Source organism: Gigantopelta aegis, chromosome 5, assembly GCF_016097555.1.
Source record: "Gigantopelta aegis isolate Gae_Host chromosome 5, Gae_host_genome, whole genome shotgun sequence".
Lineage (NCBI taxonomy): Eukaryota > Metazoa > Mollusca > Gastropoda > Neomphalida > Peltospiridae > Gigantopelta > Gigantopelta aegis.
Window position 1 is genome coordinate 26,030,098 of NC_054703.1, and position 16,855 is coordinate 26,046,952.

The 16,855-nt window shown below is 39.3% G+C and overlaps 1 protein-coding gene across 1 annotated transcript in view; it reads right to left on the reverse strand.

Annotated features, from left to right (window-relative positions):
• LOC121373604 (neurogenic locus Notch protein-like) overlaps positions 1 to 16,855 on the reverse strand; it is a 46,392-nt gene that overhangs the window by 3,015 nt on the left and 26,522 nt on the right. The window contains exons 13-22 of the mRNA XM_041500298.1: positions 16,460 to 16,579; positions 13,744 to 13,848; positions 11,978 to 12,067; positions 9,705 to 9,785; positions 8,135 to 8,224; positions 6,978 to 7,058; positions 6,456 to 6,533; positions 4,438 to 4,530; positions 1,408 to 1,506; positions 213 to 323 (exon numbers count right to left, since the gene is read on the reverse strand). Coding sequence (XP_041356232.1) covers positions 213 to 323; positions 1,408 to 1,506; positions 4,438 to 4,530; positions 6,456 to 6,533; positions 6,978 to 7,058; positions 8,135 to 8,224; positions 9,705 to 9,785; positions 11,978 to 12,067; positions 13,744 to 13,848; positions 16,460 to 16,579 — 948 coding nt within the window. The remainder of the gene's footprint in view (positions 1 to 212; positions 324 to 1,407; positions 1,507 to 4,437; positions 4,531 to 6,455; positions 6,534 to 6,977; positions 7,059 to 8,134; positions 8,225 to 9,704; positions 9,786 to 11,977; positions 12,068 to 13,743; positions 13,849 to 16,459; positions 16,580 to 16,855) is intronic.

The window sequence follows — 16,855 nt, forward strand, 5'->3', positions numbered from 1 at the left end:
TTCACTTTCCAGGGCCCCGTTCCATAAAGCGATCTTAGCACTAAGATCACCTTAGTGCATAAGGTAGCTATGAACTTAAGGTGATCTTAGGGCTAAGATCGCCTTGTGGAACGGAGCCCTGGTGACTGGTATATTTGGAATCTTACACGCACACACTTGTGGGCTGCCATCCTCTAACGTCAGTACTATAGACTAAGTAGATATATATTTACCTGGTATTTCTCCTCTACAGTGACATGTGGTACAACCAATAGCATTTCGCTGAAACTCGTTGTTGGGGCAATGTTTGAAGCAGAGTCTAAGCATCGGACAGGATGGTTTCACTGTAGGAAACAAACAAGAAACTTTTAAAGTGTCATCATCAGAGTTAAGCTTGATCTTTATGACCGGTCTCGGTGGCGTTATGGTTAGGCCATCAGTCTACAGGCTGGTAGGTACTGGGTTCGGATCCCCAGTCGAGGCATGGGATTTTAATCCAGATACCGACTCCAAGCCCTGAGTGAGTGCTCCCCAAGGCTCAATGGGTAGAGGGGTAAACCACTTGCACTGACCAGTGATCCATAGCTGGTTCAACAAAGGCCATGGTTTGTGCTATCCTGCCTATGGGAAGCGCAAATAAAAGATCCCTTGCTGCCTGTCATAAAAGAGTAGCCTATGTGGCGACAGCGGGTTTCCTCTAAAAAACAGTGTCAGAATGACCACATGTTTGACGTCCAATAGCCGATGATAAGATAAAAAATCAATGTGCTCTAGTGGCGTCATTAAATAAAACAAACTTTACTTGATCTTTATGTTTCAGTTATGTTTATAAATGCATATCATATATATTCAACCTCTTTAGGCGTCGGACTATTTCTCGCTCCAGCCAGTGCGCCACGACTGGTATATCAAAGGCTGTGGTATGTGTTGTCCTGTCTTTGGGATGGTGCATATAAAAGATCCCTTGCTGCTAATCGAAAAGAGTAGCCCATATCTGTGTGGTCCTTAACCATATGACCATAAATAAATTTAATAAAAAAATAAAAAAAAGTGCTGAGTGCATCGTTAAATAAAATATTTCCTTCCTTCCTTTAGGCGTCGGAAGTGGAGTCCAGAGGGGCACACCTCTCCCAAACTCTAAACACATTACAATGTTATCCCTTTACTTGGATAAAAATTTTTCCATCCCAACCAGTACCTCTATGAATAGTATATCAAAGGCCATGGTATGTGCTATCCTGTCTGTGGGATGGTGCATATAAAAGATCCCTTGCTACTAATGGAAAAACATAGATGGTTTCATCTGATGACTATATGTCAAAATTACAAAAATGTTTGACATACAACAGCCGATGGTTAAAAAAATCAATGTGCTCTTGTGGTGTCGTTAAACGAAACAAACTTTATCTTTACTTTAAATCCTCTTACCAAAAGGAGCACAGTCACACGTTCGGCAGCCTTTGACGTCTTTCTGAAATCCACCCGGGCACTTGTTGGTGCATGTGACGTCTCGGCAAGGAGGAGGCTCTATAAAATACAAAACAATTGTCATATTAAAGGCATACTGTCACGGATTTAAGGACCTTATTTCTCTAAAAATGATACTAAATAAAAATTACATTAATTGTTGGAAACCAAATCTAGCTATCGCATCACCATAACTGAACCATGATGGAGTGAAATCCATGTCATCCCTCTCGGCAATTTTAGTTTTTGAATTATAGATCATTACCATAATTCAATTATTTTTACAAAATGTCATGAATAAATGAAGTATGGTGGTTATGAAGATGGTTGAATAGAGTACATTTAGGGACAAATCAAATAATTTTTGTTCAGGTAATACTTTGTTAGACCATTAAATAGGTCAGTGGTCTGTGACAATATGCCTTTAAACGTGTAAAGGGATGTTCTCATTATGCGACGATTCGATCGTTTGCAACAAGTCAGTACGACTAATCACATCAACTTGTCTCATACGATTGAATCAAACAGTGAGAAACACCTAAATCGGAACGAAATTAGTCATATATGACAAGTCAATTAAAACATGTCCTATTTCTCACGATAAATCGCATGCGACAAATAGCATAATGAGAATATCGCTTTACGTACACAAAAATAATACATGTAAAAACACACAGAATATGATACAATATTATCTAAATATTATATACTAAAAGTGTTTGTTTTTTGGTCAATAATTTTAGTTTGGCTTGACATACCGTACACAAAAAAGAAAAAAAGAAACTGTTTTTGAAATAACAAAAATAATCAAATTTTAAATGTAATTTGTAAAACCACCACAAATGCTGATAATATGATGTAAAGTTACTTAGAACTTGTTTTTTTAATTTTAAAACTTTTTAAGTACCATTTTCGTTACAGTGACAAATATTGAGGCTGGTAGGTACTGGGATCATATCCCACCTGAGGCAATGGGGAATTTTTCATGCCAGTACTGGCTGCAACCCAGAGTGAGTGCACCGCTAGGCTCAATGGGTAGGTGTAAGGCCACAGACACAGAGTTTCACCCAATCATGGGTGCGATTATGGGTGTGTCTCCCGAGTGTATGACCCCACATGGGTGTGTCTCCCGAGTGTATGACCCCACACTACAGGTTCCGTGTATCCTGGGCTCGGGTGATACCGAGATAGCTCAACTGACAGCAAGCATGGAGCATGGACCCGTCTAGTAGTCCCATACCGAACTGGACATACAGCGGCTTCTCCATTCATCTCATCATCATCCATGTTTGTAATGTCCAAAAACAAAACAAATTTCTTTGTCTCTGTGTTAAATGTTTGTGGCATTTGTTTTGTTTTTGTTTAAAAAAAAAAAAAAAAATTGTTTTAAAATAGCAAGAGATAAATTTGCATGTGTGACAAAAACAGGCTTTGTAAATAATGTTAAGTATACAATCTTATTATATACATAGCAATGAAATATATAGATCTACGAAAATCATAAAAGTCATATCCGGTGAAAAGTCATATTTTCACTGTATTTTAGCTGCAGTGAAAATATAGAAGTCGTATTTACTTTTTTGTAAAAGTGCACGATTAAATTATCTCCCTTTGTCTCGGTTCTTCGTATTTAAATTTGATGATTACCAATGCATCTGATCGTATTTGAAAAATAAAAAATGCAATTTAAACAACTGTACCTATAAAAACGGGATACGAAGTGCAATTACGATAAAATATATAAAACAAATTGAATACGAAGCTAAATAATGATGACACAATGTAGTGTCATCGAGTTTAAGTGTAAGAATTTAACGGCATTCGACTCGTTTTGTTTTTGTGGGAGTTTTTAGAGGATCGCTTTGTCAGGTATGTTTGCACTGCAGTATTGTTAAATAAATGTTAATAAAGATAAATTTTAATGAAATTTCTTTTTAAAAGTCTATGGTAAAGTAAATTTTTTGGCAATTTAAGTTCCATAGGAAGAAATATATCATGACGTTACGTGTTTTCGATAGGATAAGTGAAAGATATTACCAAAGAGTGAAAGATATTGTCAAAAATTAGGAAATATGTATAGAATAAATAGACCATTTCATGGTGTTTTTTCGAATACGATTTTTATGTCAACTCGTGATGTGTGAAAACCCGTTGACATAAAAATGGTATTCGAAAACCCCCATGAAATAGCCTCTATATATTCTGTGTATAACGAGGAGAGATTTTATTTCATGTTTTGTTTAATGGCACCTCTAGAACACATTGATTTTTTTAACCATCGGCTATTGTATGTCAAACATTTGGCAATTTTCACATGTAGTCTAGGAAGATATTACACTTTTCCATTAGTAGCAAGAAATCTTTTATATGTATATGTGCCATCACACAGAAAGGATAGCTCATACCACAACCTTTGATATATCAGTCGTGAGGCACTGGCTGGAACCAGAAATAGCCCTATGGGCCCACCGATGGGGATCGATCCCAGATCAAGTGAGTGCTTTACCACAGGACTATGTCCCACTCTCCACGAGGAGAGATAATCACTATTTTTTTTATTTTACCTTATTATTATTATTGTATATCTCAGAATCTTAAGATATACCTTTTTTCCTATTATAAAAAAACAACAATTAAAAAATAGCAACCATTAATGATCAAAACAGCTAAAAATTATCATACAAAAAACATTGCCATTTTTAATTGAGATCCTAAAAAAAAAATTCACATTTGATATCCTAAAAAAAAAAATCACATTTGAGATCCTAAAAAAAAAAATCACATTTGAGGCCATGCATGGACCCCCCCAAATTTTTTTCGTGCCCCAGTACCCTTCAAGTGCCTTCCAACATCCAATGTTTATTTCATTTATTTATTTATTTTGCTTTCTTTTTTTGGGGGGGTGGGGGTGGTGGGGTATTTTTCAATTTACAAACAATGTCTTCATATTCTGACTGTGATGTGGTGTACTACATGTACTAAATGACTTACCACAGATACAAGTCTTGCAACCGTTTGAATCCTTTTTGAAGCCCATACCTCCAGGGCAGACCACAGCCGGACAAAACACATTAGATGGACATGCTGTAATAAACATCATAACTGATATATCAAGGAAGGAAATGTTTTATTTAACAATGTGCACTCAACACATTTTATTTATGATTATATGGCATCGGACATATGGTTAGGGACCACACAGATATTGAAGGAGGAAACCCACTATCGCCACTTCAGTGGCTACTCATTTCGATTAGCAGCAAGGGATCTTTTATATGCACCATCCCATAGACAGGATAGCACATACCACAGCCTTTGATATACCAGTCGTGGTGTACTTCGATTAAGGGGCATGACATAGCCCAGTGGTAAAGCGTCCTGGGTGCAAAATTCTGGACTGGTGGAAGAGACTCGGGCAGTGCTAACGGTACACTGGTTAGGGGGCACAATACTTGCCTTGCCCTGGATGCTGGCAACCCACGCTACGCCACTGAAAGCGTCCGCGTGATGTGCGGTCGGTTTGGGATCCCCATCGGTGGGCCCATTAGGCTATTTCTCGTTCCAGCCAGTGCACCACGACTGGTATATCAAAGGCCATGGTATGTGCTATCCTGTCTGTGGGATGGTGCATATAAATGATCCCTTGCTATTCATGAAAAAATCTAGCGGGTTTCCTCTCTAAGACTATATGTCAAAATTAACAAATGTTTGACATCCAATAGCCGATAATTAACAAATCAATGTGCTCTAGTGGTGTAGTGAAACAAAACAAACTTTCTGATATATCAAGGAAGGAAATTTAACAACACTCAACACATTTTATTTATGGTTATATGGCATCGGATATATGGTTAAGGACTACACAGATATTGAGAGAGGAAACCTGCTGTCGCCACTTCGTGGGCTACTATTTTCGATTAGCAGCATGCATCTGTCCGTCCATCCGTCCGTCCGTCCGTCCATCCATCCATCCATCCATTAATTCATCATTGTATATGTACATGTATATGTGTACATTAGGGCCTCCACAAGTCCAAAATGTTGGACTCGAATACTCGAGGGTCAAACTCGACCTGGAATCGAGTACCCGACACTTACAGTAGATGATAAATAAGACTAAGGAATAAAGTAAAATAGCATTATGCATCTTAATTTCAGCGCTGAACATGAATGCCAAATAATGCCATTGTATGACTTTTGTTTCCCCTCCATGTTTCATTATCTCTTAGCCCTATAATGTATCCAGTGGCATGCATATATATAGGCAAAAAGATGAAACAAAAAATATTAATTAAATGAGTGCTCATCCTTGCATGGGTACTAGAGTCCTGTGAACGGACTCTAGTCTAGCTAGACTTGGCCCATGCCCGAGTGCTCGTGGAGACTCGTGTATAAAAATGTGATTGTACATCCCACAGTGACAGGTAGGACAGCCATCACAGTTTTTACTGTATCCATCCACCCAATCATCTGTCCCGTCCATCCGTCTGTCCGTCCATCCATCCTTCCTTCCTTCCATCCATCCCATCCATCCCATCCTACCATCCATTAATTCATTCTTGTGTAGACCGACCTCGGTGACGTTGTGGTAGGCCATCGGTCTACAGGCTGGTAGGTACTGGGTTCGGATCCCAGTCGAGGCATGGGATTTTTAATCCAGATACCGACTCCAAACTCTGAGTGAGTGCTCCGCAAGGCTCAATGGGTAGGTGTAAACCACTTGCACCGACCAGTGATCCATAACTGGTTCAACAAAGGCCATGGTTTGTGCTATCCTGCCTGTGGGAAGTGCAAATAAAAGATCCCTTGCTGCTAATCGGAAGAGTAGCCCATGTAGTGGTGACAGCGGGTTTCCTCTCAAAATCTGTGTGGTCCTTAACCATATGTCTGACGCCATATAACCGTAAATAAAATGTGTTGAGTGCGTCGTTAAATAAAACATTTCTTTCTTTCATTCTTGTGAATGTACATGTATATGTGTATATGAATAAAAATGTGGTTGTACATACCACAGTCACATGTTGGACAACCATCACTGTTTTTCTTGTATCCATTAGGACATTTTTTACACTGGAGTGGAGGACAAGCTGTTAGAAAAAAAACCCCATTGATATGTTTAATTTTTATTAATTTCATATAAAAAGAAAACCACCACCACTCCTAGTTGACTGGTATTTATTAATTAGTTTGAGAGAGATTTGAGAGAGAGAGAGAGAGAGAGAGAGAGAGAGAGAGAGAGAGAGAGAGAGAGAGAGAGAGATAGGGAGGGAGGGATAGAGAGAGGGGGATGTAGAGAGTGAGGAGAGAGGGAGGGAGAAAGGAGGATGGAGGGAGGGAAGGATAGAGAGAGGAAAGGAGGGATAGAGTGTGTGTGTGTGTGAGGAGAGAGATTGAGAGAGAGAGAGAGAGAGGGGGATGGCAGGGGGGGAAAGAGGGGGAGGTTGAGAGAGAAAGAGGAGAGAGGGGGAGAGATCAGTCAAGCATTCTTCCATTGAGATACACCCCAGCCCTAAAATGATAAGATAACTTACAACATTCGCAGGTCTGACAGCCTCTCTGATCAACCTTGTAGCCATGTTTACACTGTCTCATACAGAGTGGCATTGGGCAAACTGTAAACAAATACACGAAGTAAGTGAGTGAGTGAACTAATGAACAAAATGAAGGTGCACAAGAAAGCAAAACACTATACATCTCTCTCTCTTTGTCTTCTCTCTCTCTCTCTTTGTGTGTGTCTCTCTCTCTTTGTGTGTCTCTCTCTCTCTCTCTCTCTCTCTCTCTCTCTCTCTCTCTCTCTCTCTCGTGTGTGTCTCTCTCTCTCTTTGTGTGTGTCTCTCTCTCTCTCTCTCTCTCTCTCTCTCTCTCTCTCTCTCTCTCTCTCTCTCTCTCTCTCTCTCTCTCTCTTTGTCTCTTGCTGTCCTTTTTTCTTTCTTTCTGTACCCCTCTTTCTCTTCATATTCCTCTCTCCCACTGTGTATCTTTTTATCTCTGTTTCTGTCTTTCCCCTCCACCTCCCCCACTATTTCTCCCTCCCTTCCCTCCTCTTGTGTGTGTATGTCTCTCATGTCGTGGTTAGGCCATCGGTCTACAGGCTGGTAGGTAATGGGTTCGGATCCCAGTCAAGGCATGGGATTTTTAATCCAGATACCGACTCTAAACCCTGAGTGAGTACTCCGCAAGGCTCAATGGGTCACTTGCACCGACCAGTGATCCATAACTGGTTCAATAAAGGCCATGGTTTGTGCTATCCTGCCTGTGGGAAGTGCAAATAAAAGATCCCTTGCTGTCTGTTGTAAAAGAGTAGCCTATGTAGTGACAGTGGGTTTTCTCTAAAAAACAGTGTCAGAATGACTATAAGTTTAACGTCCAATAGCCGATGATAAGATAAAAAATCAATGTGCTCTAGTGGCGTCGTTAAATAAAACAAACTTTACTCTCTCTCTCTCTCTCTCTCTCTCTCTCTCTCTCTCTCTCTCTCTCTCTCTCTCTCTCTCTCTCTACTATACTGAGTATAAGTTTGTTTTGTTTAACGACACCGCTAGAGCACATTAATTAATTAATCGTTGTCTATTGGATGTGAAACATTTGGTAATGTTTTACTCGGAATCTTTAGAGGAAACCTGCTACATTTTTCCATTAGCAGCAAGGAATCTTTTATATTACTGGATATAAGCAATAAACTACTTACTGTCGGGCATGCACTGGCACGTTGAACATCCATGTTGGTCAGTGAGGTACCCGGTAGGGCAGAATCGAGAGCATTTGATTTGTGGACATTCTGAAACAAATAAAAACACATTCCTACAATTATAGCAAGAGCATGTGCAGGAAATTATACAGGTGAGCAAAGTTTTTACGAGAGTTTGGTCATGATCTTGGAGAGGGGTGTGGGTGGGGGGGGGGGGGGGGGGAAGAGGTGCACATCCACCTGTATGCATTGGAGGTGTATTACACATTGGAACTAGGCATTTTCAAACATGGGGTGGGGTGGGGGAAGGACCAAGAGAAAAAACTGCAGATTTTCCAATTTGTGAAATGGTCACCCCAATATAAAGTTTGACATTTGTAAAGTTCTCATATAAATAGTGTTTGCAAATGGCATTGATGTACAGATGGTAAAAAAAAGGGCACTTAATATATCTTAATATTTTAGGGTGGGACAGGTCACCCTGGTCACCCTACTTGGATCCACCTCTGATATTTTTCAGGGGAAAGATGGAATTTTAGGGCAGATAGCCTATGCAGGATTAATATACTGTGTTCTGTGTGTGTGTCTGTGTGTGTGTTCCATGTGTGTGTGTGCATGTGTTCTGTGTGTGTCTGTGTATGTGTGTGTGTGTGTGTGTGTGTGTGTGTTCTGTGTGTGTGTGTCTGTCTGTGTGTGAGTCTGTCTGTGTGTGTGTGTGTGTGTGTTTATACGTGTGTCTGTGTTTATTTTGTATGTGTGTGTGTCTGTGTGTACATTGTATATGTGTGTGTGTGTGTATGTTAGTGTGTGTGTATATATGTATGTGTGTGTGTGTGTGTTTGTGTGTACGTGTCTGTGTGTATGTGTCTGTTTGTAAGAGTGTGTGTATGTGTCTGTATGTGTGTGTGTGTGTGTGTGTTTGTCGGGGGGGTGTGTGTCTTTGTGTGTGTGTGTGTGTCGGGGTGTGTGTGTGTGTATGTGTGTGTGTGTGTGTGTGTCTGTCTGTGTGTGTGTGTGTGTGTATGTCTGTATGTCTGTGTGTGTGTGTGTGTGTGTGTGTGTGTGTGTTTGTATGTGTGTGTGTGTGTGTGTTTGTATGTGTGTGTGTTTGTATGTGTGTGTCTGTGCCTGTGTGTGTGTTTGTATGTATGTGTGTGTGTCTGTATGTGTGTGTGTCTGTGTTTATATATGTATGTGTGTGTGTGTGTGTGTCTGTGTGTACATTGTATATGTATGTGTGTGTTTGTGTGTGTGTGTATGTTTGTGTGTGTGTCTGTGTATATGTATGTGTGTGTTTGTGTGTGTGTGTCTGTGTCTGTCTGTGTATATGTGTCTGTAAGTGTGTGTGTATGTGTCTGTTTGTATTTGTGTTTGTATGTTTGTATGTGTGTGTGTGTGTGTTTGTCGGGGGGTGTGTGTCTTTGTGTGTGTCTGTGTCGGGGTGTGTGTCTTTGTGTGTGTGTGTGTGCGTGTCGGGGTGTGTGTCTTTGTGTGTATGTATGTGTGTGTGTGTGTGTGTGACATATTGCATGGTAAGGTAAATAAAATGTTTGCAGCTGTGCATACTTACGACATTTACAAGTGTTGCAACCTCTGGCATCAATTTTATATCCATTTGGGCATGAGTTTGAGCAGCCAATCAATGGACAGACTACAAATAAAACATGATAGGTTTCGTTAATAATACAGGTTGTACAAAATCTCTAGATATTCAAAACAGCACTTAATTATTAACCACAAAGGTCATAAACCTCTCACCATATCAGTTAGAAATGCACCTAAAATATGTTTGAATGTTGAAGTTCAAAGGCCATAATTCTAACACTGACCCTAACTTGATCTATAACAGTACATGATAACAAAAAGTCTGTTTGTTTTGTTTAACGACACCACTACAGCACATTGATTAATTAATCATCGGCTATTGGTTGTCAAAAATTTGGTAATTCTGACACGTAGTCATCGGAGAAAACCCGCCACATTTTTTCCATTAGCAGCAAGGGATCTTTTATATGCACTTTCCCACAGACAGGAAAGCATATATCATTGCCTTTGACTAGTTGTGGTGCACTGGTTGGAATGAGAAAAACAAAAACAGCAAAGAAGGCATTAATATATGTTGTAATATACCAAATAGCATCTCTCTAAGTAATACTCCTAAAATAATTCTGAGAGTACTGTTAAACATGGGCGTATGAACGGGGGGGGGGGGGGGGGGGGGGGGGGGGGGGGGGGGGGGGGGGGGGGGGGGGGGGGGGTGTGGTTGGTGGGGGGGGGGGGCCCCCCCCCCCCCCCCCCCCCCCCCCCCCCCCCCCCCCCCAAATTCAATTCGGGCAAAACAGTGGGAAAAATTCGGGCAGTTTTTATCTGGGTAAAATTTCGGGCAAATCAACCCCTCCAGCCCCCCCTAAACCAAAGAATCCCCATACGCCCATGCTGATAAAGCAATACATGTACGTGTCCCCAGCAGTTCAAGGGCCATAACTCTGACAAAAATTTGTATATCACCATGGAATACAAACTTGATATGTAATGGTACTTGATATTTATTGCTGTAAACAAAATCTCAGATCAATATCTTGATGCATTCCGAAAATGTTTTTCGGAAAAATAATGTTTTAATCTTCAAAATTTAAGAGCCATAACTCTGTGAAAACCAGGTAAGTCAAACTTGATCTGTAACAGTATTTGATAATGCTATACACAAAATTTCTTGAGACATTTGGGAAAAACATGTCCAGAAAAATTCTCTTACATGGTCAGAACGGTCTTTATTAATATACAATGTAGTAAGGTTAAATGTGTAAGACAGTGTATTTCTGACAATTTACATGGTCAGAACGGTCTTTATTAATATAGAGTAAGATTAAATGTGTAAGTAAAGTGTGAGAAATAGCAGGACTACTTTTACATGGTCAGAACGGTCTTTATTACTATATAGTAAATTTAATTGTATATGTAACAAAACACAAGGAAGTGTATTTCCGACACTTTACCAGGACTGATCTTAATTTACATGGTCAGAACGGTCTTTATTACTATACAGTGAAACCTCTCAAAACCAGAATTCTCCCAAACCGGACACCTCTTTAAACTGGACATTTTTCATGGACCTTTTTTAAAAATCAGTTCATAAATTAACCTCTGTACACCGGACACCTCTTTAAACTGGACATTTTCCATGGTCCTTTTTTAAAAATCAGTTAATAAATTAACCTCTGTAAACCAGACACCTCTTTAAACTGGAAATTTTTCAGTCCTTTTTCAAAAATCGGTTCATAAATTAACCTCTGTAAACCGGACACCTCTTATAACCGGACATTTTCCATGGTCCTTTTTCAAAAAATCAGTTCATAAATTAACCTCTGTAAACCAGACACCTCTTTAAACTGGCCATTTTTATAAATCGGTTTCATAAATTAACCTCTGTTAACCGGACACCTCTTTAAACTGGACATTTTTCATGGTCCTTTTTAAAAAAATCAGTTCATAAATTAACCTCTGTAAACCGGACACCTCTTTAAACCGGACATTTTTCATGGTCCTTTTTAAAAAATCACTTCATAAATTAACCTCTGTAAACCAGACACCTCTTTTAACTGGACATTTTAAAAAAATCGTTTCATAAATTAACCTCTGTAAACCGGACACCTCTTTAACTGGACATTTTTCATGGTCTTTTTAAAAAAAATCAGTTCATAAATTAACCTCTGTAAATCTGAAACCTCTTAAAACTGGACGTTTTACTTGGCCCCGAGGGTGTCCGGTTTAGAAGGTTTTCTTTGCAGTAAGATTATATGTGTAAGCAATAAGACACAAGACAGTGTATTTCGGACTATTTACCAGGACTGCTCTTGCAGCTACAGGTTTGACAGCCGGCGTTGTTCAGTCGAAATCCGTTAAAACATGGCCGACAGTTGAGCACAGGACACCCTGCAGCGGTAAATAAATAAAATTACTGGTAAACTGGCCTCTTAAGGGCTCAGTGGGTAGGTGTAAGGCCACTACACCCTCTTCTCTCTCACTAACCACTAACCAACTAACAACTAAACCACTGTCCTGGAGGCAGCCCAGATAGCTGAGGTGTGTGCCCAGGACAGCATGCTTGAATCTTAATTGGATATAAGCATGAAAATAAGTTGAAATGAAATGGAAATTACTGGTATATTTACTGTTTGTATGAAAAAAATAATTGATGAATTGTATCAGTTTTAAACCCATATACATGTTATGTTTCATAACACTGTTTACACAAATTTTCAATATAAACTATAGTCCTTCCTACAAGGAATGGCTTTTTTCATACTATGAAATTTACTACAAGTTATTTATTTTTGAGCTGATTCATTTGTAAAGTGCACACAAAAATTGTATTTTTTTTGGTTATTTTCAAAACAATTTTACTTTTCTTCTTACGTCAAACCAAACTGAAATTATTTACAAAAACAATTTTATAGGAGGACTGTACAGACTATAGAAATGCTTCTATCTTTTTAACAGGAAGGAAGGAAGGAAATGTTTTATTTAACGATGCCCTCAACACATTTTAGTTACGGTTATATGGCGTCAGATATATGTTTAAGGACCATAGATATTTGGAGAGGAAACCCATTGTCGCCACTTCATTAGCTACTCTTTTCAGTTAGCAGCAAGGGATCTTTTATATGCACCATCCCACAGACAGGATAACACATACCACAGCCTTTGATATACCAGTCATGGTGCACTGTCTGGAACGAGAAATAGCCCAATGGGCTCACCAATGGGGATTGATCCCATTTTTTTTTAACAGTAAAAAGTAAAAAGTAAAGTTTGTTTTATTTAACGACGCCACTAGAGCACACTGATTTTTTATCTTATTATCGGCTATTGGACGTCAAACATGGTCATTCTGACACTGTTTTTTTTTTTAGAAGAAACCCGCTGTCGCCACATAGCCTACTCTTTTACGATAGGCAGCAAGGGGTCTTTTATTTATGCTTCCTTTTTTTAACAGAGCCACATACAAATTTATAACTTGCCTTTTGATACAAACAGCTTATACCTAATTAAATATATATATATATATATATATATATATATATATATATATATATATAGATATATATATATATATAAATAGCAGTATACTATATAACATCTGACAAGGTAAATGTTCAAAGTACATCCAAGTTTTAAAGCAGCACTGAATACTGACATTCCTGCCATTTGTCCAATATCTGACCTGTTGTTTTGTCTGGTCAGTAAATTTCTGTAACTTCATTTTAAAACAGTATTAATTTACCATGTAATACTTAAAACATATGAGGGGTGCAACTAAACTTTTGTTCAATTTTTTTATGAAGGCAGTTGACTATATGTGGTAAGAATGAAAACATATGAATTTATTAAAACCAAAGACCTAGTTAACATAAATATAATCACCCCCCCCCCCTCCCAATCTATCACCCCTCATCCCACCTCTGTCTACACTCATCCCTCAGTGACATCATTCAGAAATCAGGTGTACTTCTGAAATTTATGATTAATACATAATATAAAAAATCGAGTTGCACAGTTATTAGCATACATTTACAGTTAAGCGGGTTTTACTGTATAGTAATACTCACATGGTGGAGCCGTTTTACAAGCACATGTATGACAGCCTTTAGACGTTTTTACGTGACCGTACGTGCAGGGTTCTGCACAATTCAAGGCCGGACATTTCACCTTCCCTGAAAAAACCCCAGAGGAATGATTTTTGTTTATTTTTTGTTATCATTAAATATACCAACCAACTTACTATTCAAATCAAGCCATCCATCAGTCCATGTGTCCATCTCTCCATCTCTACATCTATCCATTAGTTTGTACATTCATCCATCGATTAGTCTGTCCATCCATCCATGCAACCGTCAGTCTATCTATCAATCCATCTAGTGATCCATCCATCAATTTATCCAACCATCATCCATCCATCCATCCATCCATACATCCAACCTTCATTCAATTTAGGTTCATAAATCCATTCATCCATCTGTCAATCCATCCATTCATCCACCCAACCGTCAGTCTGTCCAGCAATCTGTCAGTCCATTCATTTATCCTTCAAACTGTCCACTCAACCATCAATCTATCCACCCATCCATCTGCCATCTGTATATTCAACCATCCATACACCTGTCCAGCCACCAGTCAATCTATCCATCCATCCATTCATTCTTCATACTGTCCATCCATCCATACATTCATCCATTCATCCATCCAACCATCATCCCTCCATTCATTACCTATCATCCATTCAGTCCATCCATCCCATCAATAAAAACATCCATCATCTCCATCCTATCCTCATCAGTCTCTATGTCAATATCCAACCATCATCTGTTCATTCCACTATCCATCTGCCTGTCCAGTCACCCGTCTATCTATCTATCCATCAGTCTGTCCGTCAATCCATCCATCCATCCATCCATCTATCTATCCAACCATCATCTGTTCATTCCACTATCCATCTGCCTGTCCAGTCACCCGTCTATCTATCTATCCATCAGTCTGTCCGTCAATCCATCCATCCATCCATCCATCTATCTATCCAACCATCATCTGTTCATTCCACTATCCATCTGCCTGTCCAGTCACCCGTCTATCTATCTATCCATCAGTCTGTCCGTCAATCAATCCATCCATCCATCCATCCATCCATCTATCTATCCAAACCATCATCTGTTCATTCCACTATCCATCTGCCTGTCCAGTCACACCCGTCTATCTATCTATCCATCAGTCTGTCCGTCAATCCATCCATCCATCCATCCATCTATCTATCCAACCATCATCTGTTCATTCCACTATCCATCTGCCTGTCCAGTCTATCTATCTATCACCCGTCTATCTATCTATCCATCAGTCTGTCCGTCAATCCATCCATCCATCCATCCCATCTATCTATCCAACCATCATCTGTTCATTCCACTATCCATCTGCCTGTCCAGTCACCCGTCTATCTATCTATCCATCAGTCTGTCCGTCAATCCATCCATCCATCCATCCATCTATCTATCCAACCATCATCTGTTCATTCCACTATCCATCTGCCTGTCCAGTCACCCGTCTATCTATCTATCCATCAGTCTGTCCGTCAATCCATCCATCCATCTATCTATCCAACCATCATCTGTTCATTCCACTATCCATCTGCCTGTCCAGTCACCCGTCTATCTATCTATCCATCAGTCTGTCCGTCAATCCATCCATCCATCCATCCATCTATCTATCCAACCATTATCTGTTCATTCCACTATCCATCTGCCTGTCCAGTCACCCGTCTATCTATCTATCCATCAGTCTGTCCGTCAATCCATCCATCCATCCATCCATCTATCTATCCAACCATCATCTGTTCATTCCACTATCCATCTGCCTGTCCAGTCACCCGTCTATCTATCTATCCATCAGTCTGTCCGTCAATCCATCCATCCATCCATCCATCTATCTATCCAACCATCATCTGTTCATTCCACTATCCATCTGCCTGTCCAGTCACCCGTCTATCTATCTATCCATCAGTCTGTCCGTCAATCCATCCATCCATCCATCCATCTATCTATCCAACCATCATCTGTTCATTCCACTATCCATCTGCCTGTCCAGTCACCCGTCTATCTATCTATCCATCAGTCTGTCCGTCAATCCATCCATCCATCCATCCATCTATCTATCCAACCATCATCTGTTCATTCAACTATCCATCTGCCTGTCCAGTCACCCGTCTATCTATCTATCCATCAGTCTGTCCGTCAATCCATTCATCCAAAAATCCACCAATGAAATCCATCCATCCATAAATCCACCAATGAAATCCATCCATCCATCCACTAAATAAAAAACAAGATTAAGACAACAAGCAGTTAAAGGGACATTCCTGAGTTTGCTGCAATTTTTAAGATTTTATTGACTAAAAGAGACTTTTTAACTATGAAATGTATTTTTCTGCATAAAATATCAGAGGCTGTATATGAAACGTGTTTCTGATTGTTCTAATATTTGTACTAGGTTAAATTTCATTTTATATCCTAAAACCATTTTTTCGTAGGTACGAAATTATTTGAAGACCAAATCCAGTTTGGGTTTTTTACAAATATTAAGATGACCAGAAACACATTTAATATACAGACAATGATATTCTAAACAAGAAAATATATAATATGTAAGTTTAATCGTAGAAATATTTTATTAGTCGGAAACATCTTACAATGCAACAAACTCAGGAATGTCCCTTTAAAACAACAAACACTTAAACAAACAAACAAACTACCTACCTAAGAAATAAACAGTAAACATTACCTATGTATCCATCATCACACGTGCACTTCATACACCCTTTGGTATCGGTCTTGTACCCGTACATGCAGATCCCAGTACAGCTGGGTCTGATACATCTGGCAGTGAGTGGAGGGGTTGTAGCTAAACAAATAATTAAACAAGTAAAGAGACTGTCCTGAGTATTGCAGTCAATATAAGATATTTTCTAAAGATTAAAATTAGATATTAAATAAATATTTTTGTTCTTCTTAAATCCTACTTCCTCCTCTTCTTTCTCTCCTTTGAGCTCCATCTCATTTCTTTCTGATCTGGCAGCTTCTCCCATTTTTCAACTTCTTTCACTGTCCACCTCCACATCCCAGTCCTTGTCTCACCAAATGTGCAACCCTCTACGTTGAGTCGCCAAATAAAAAATGT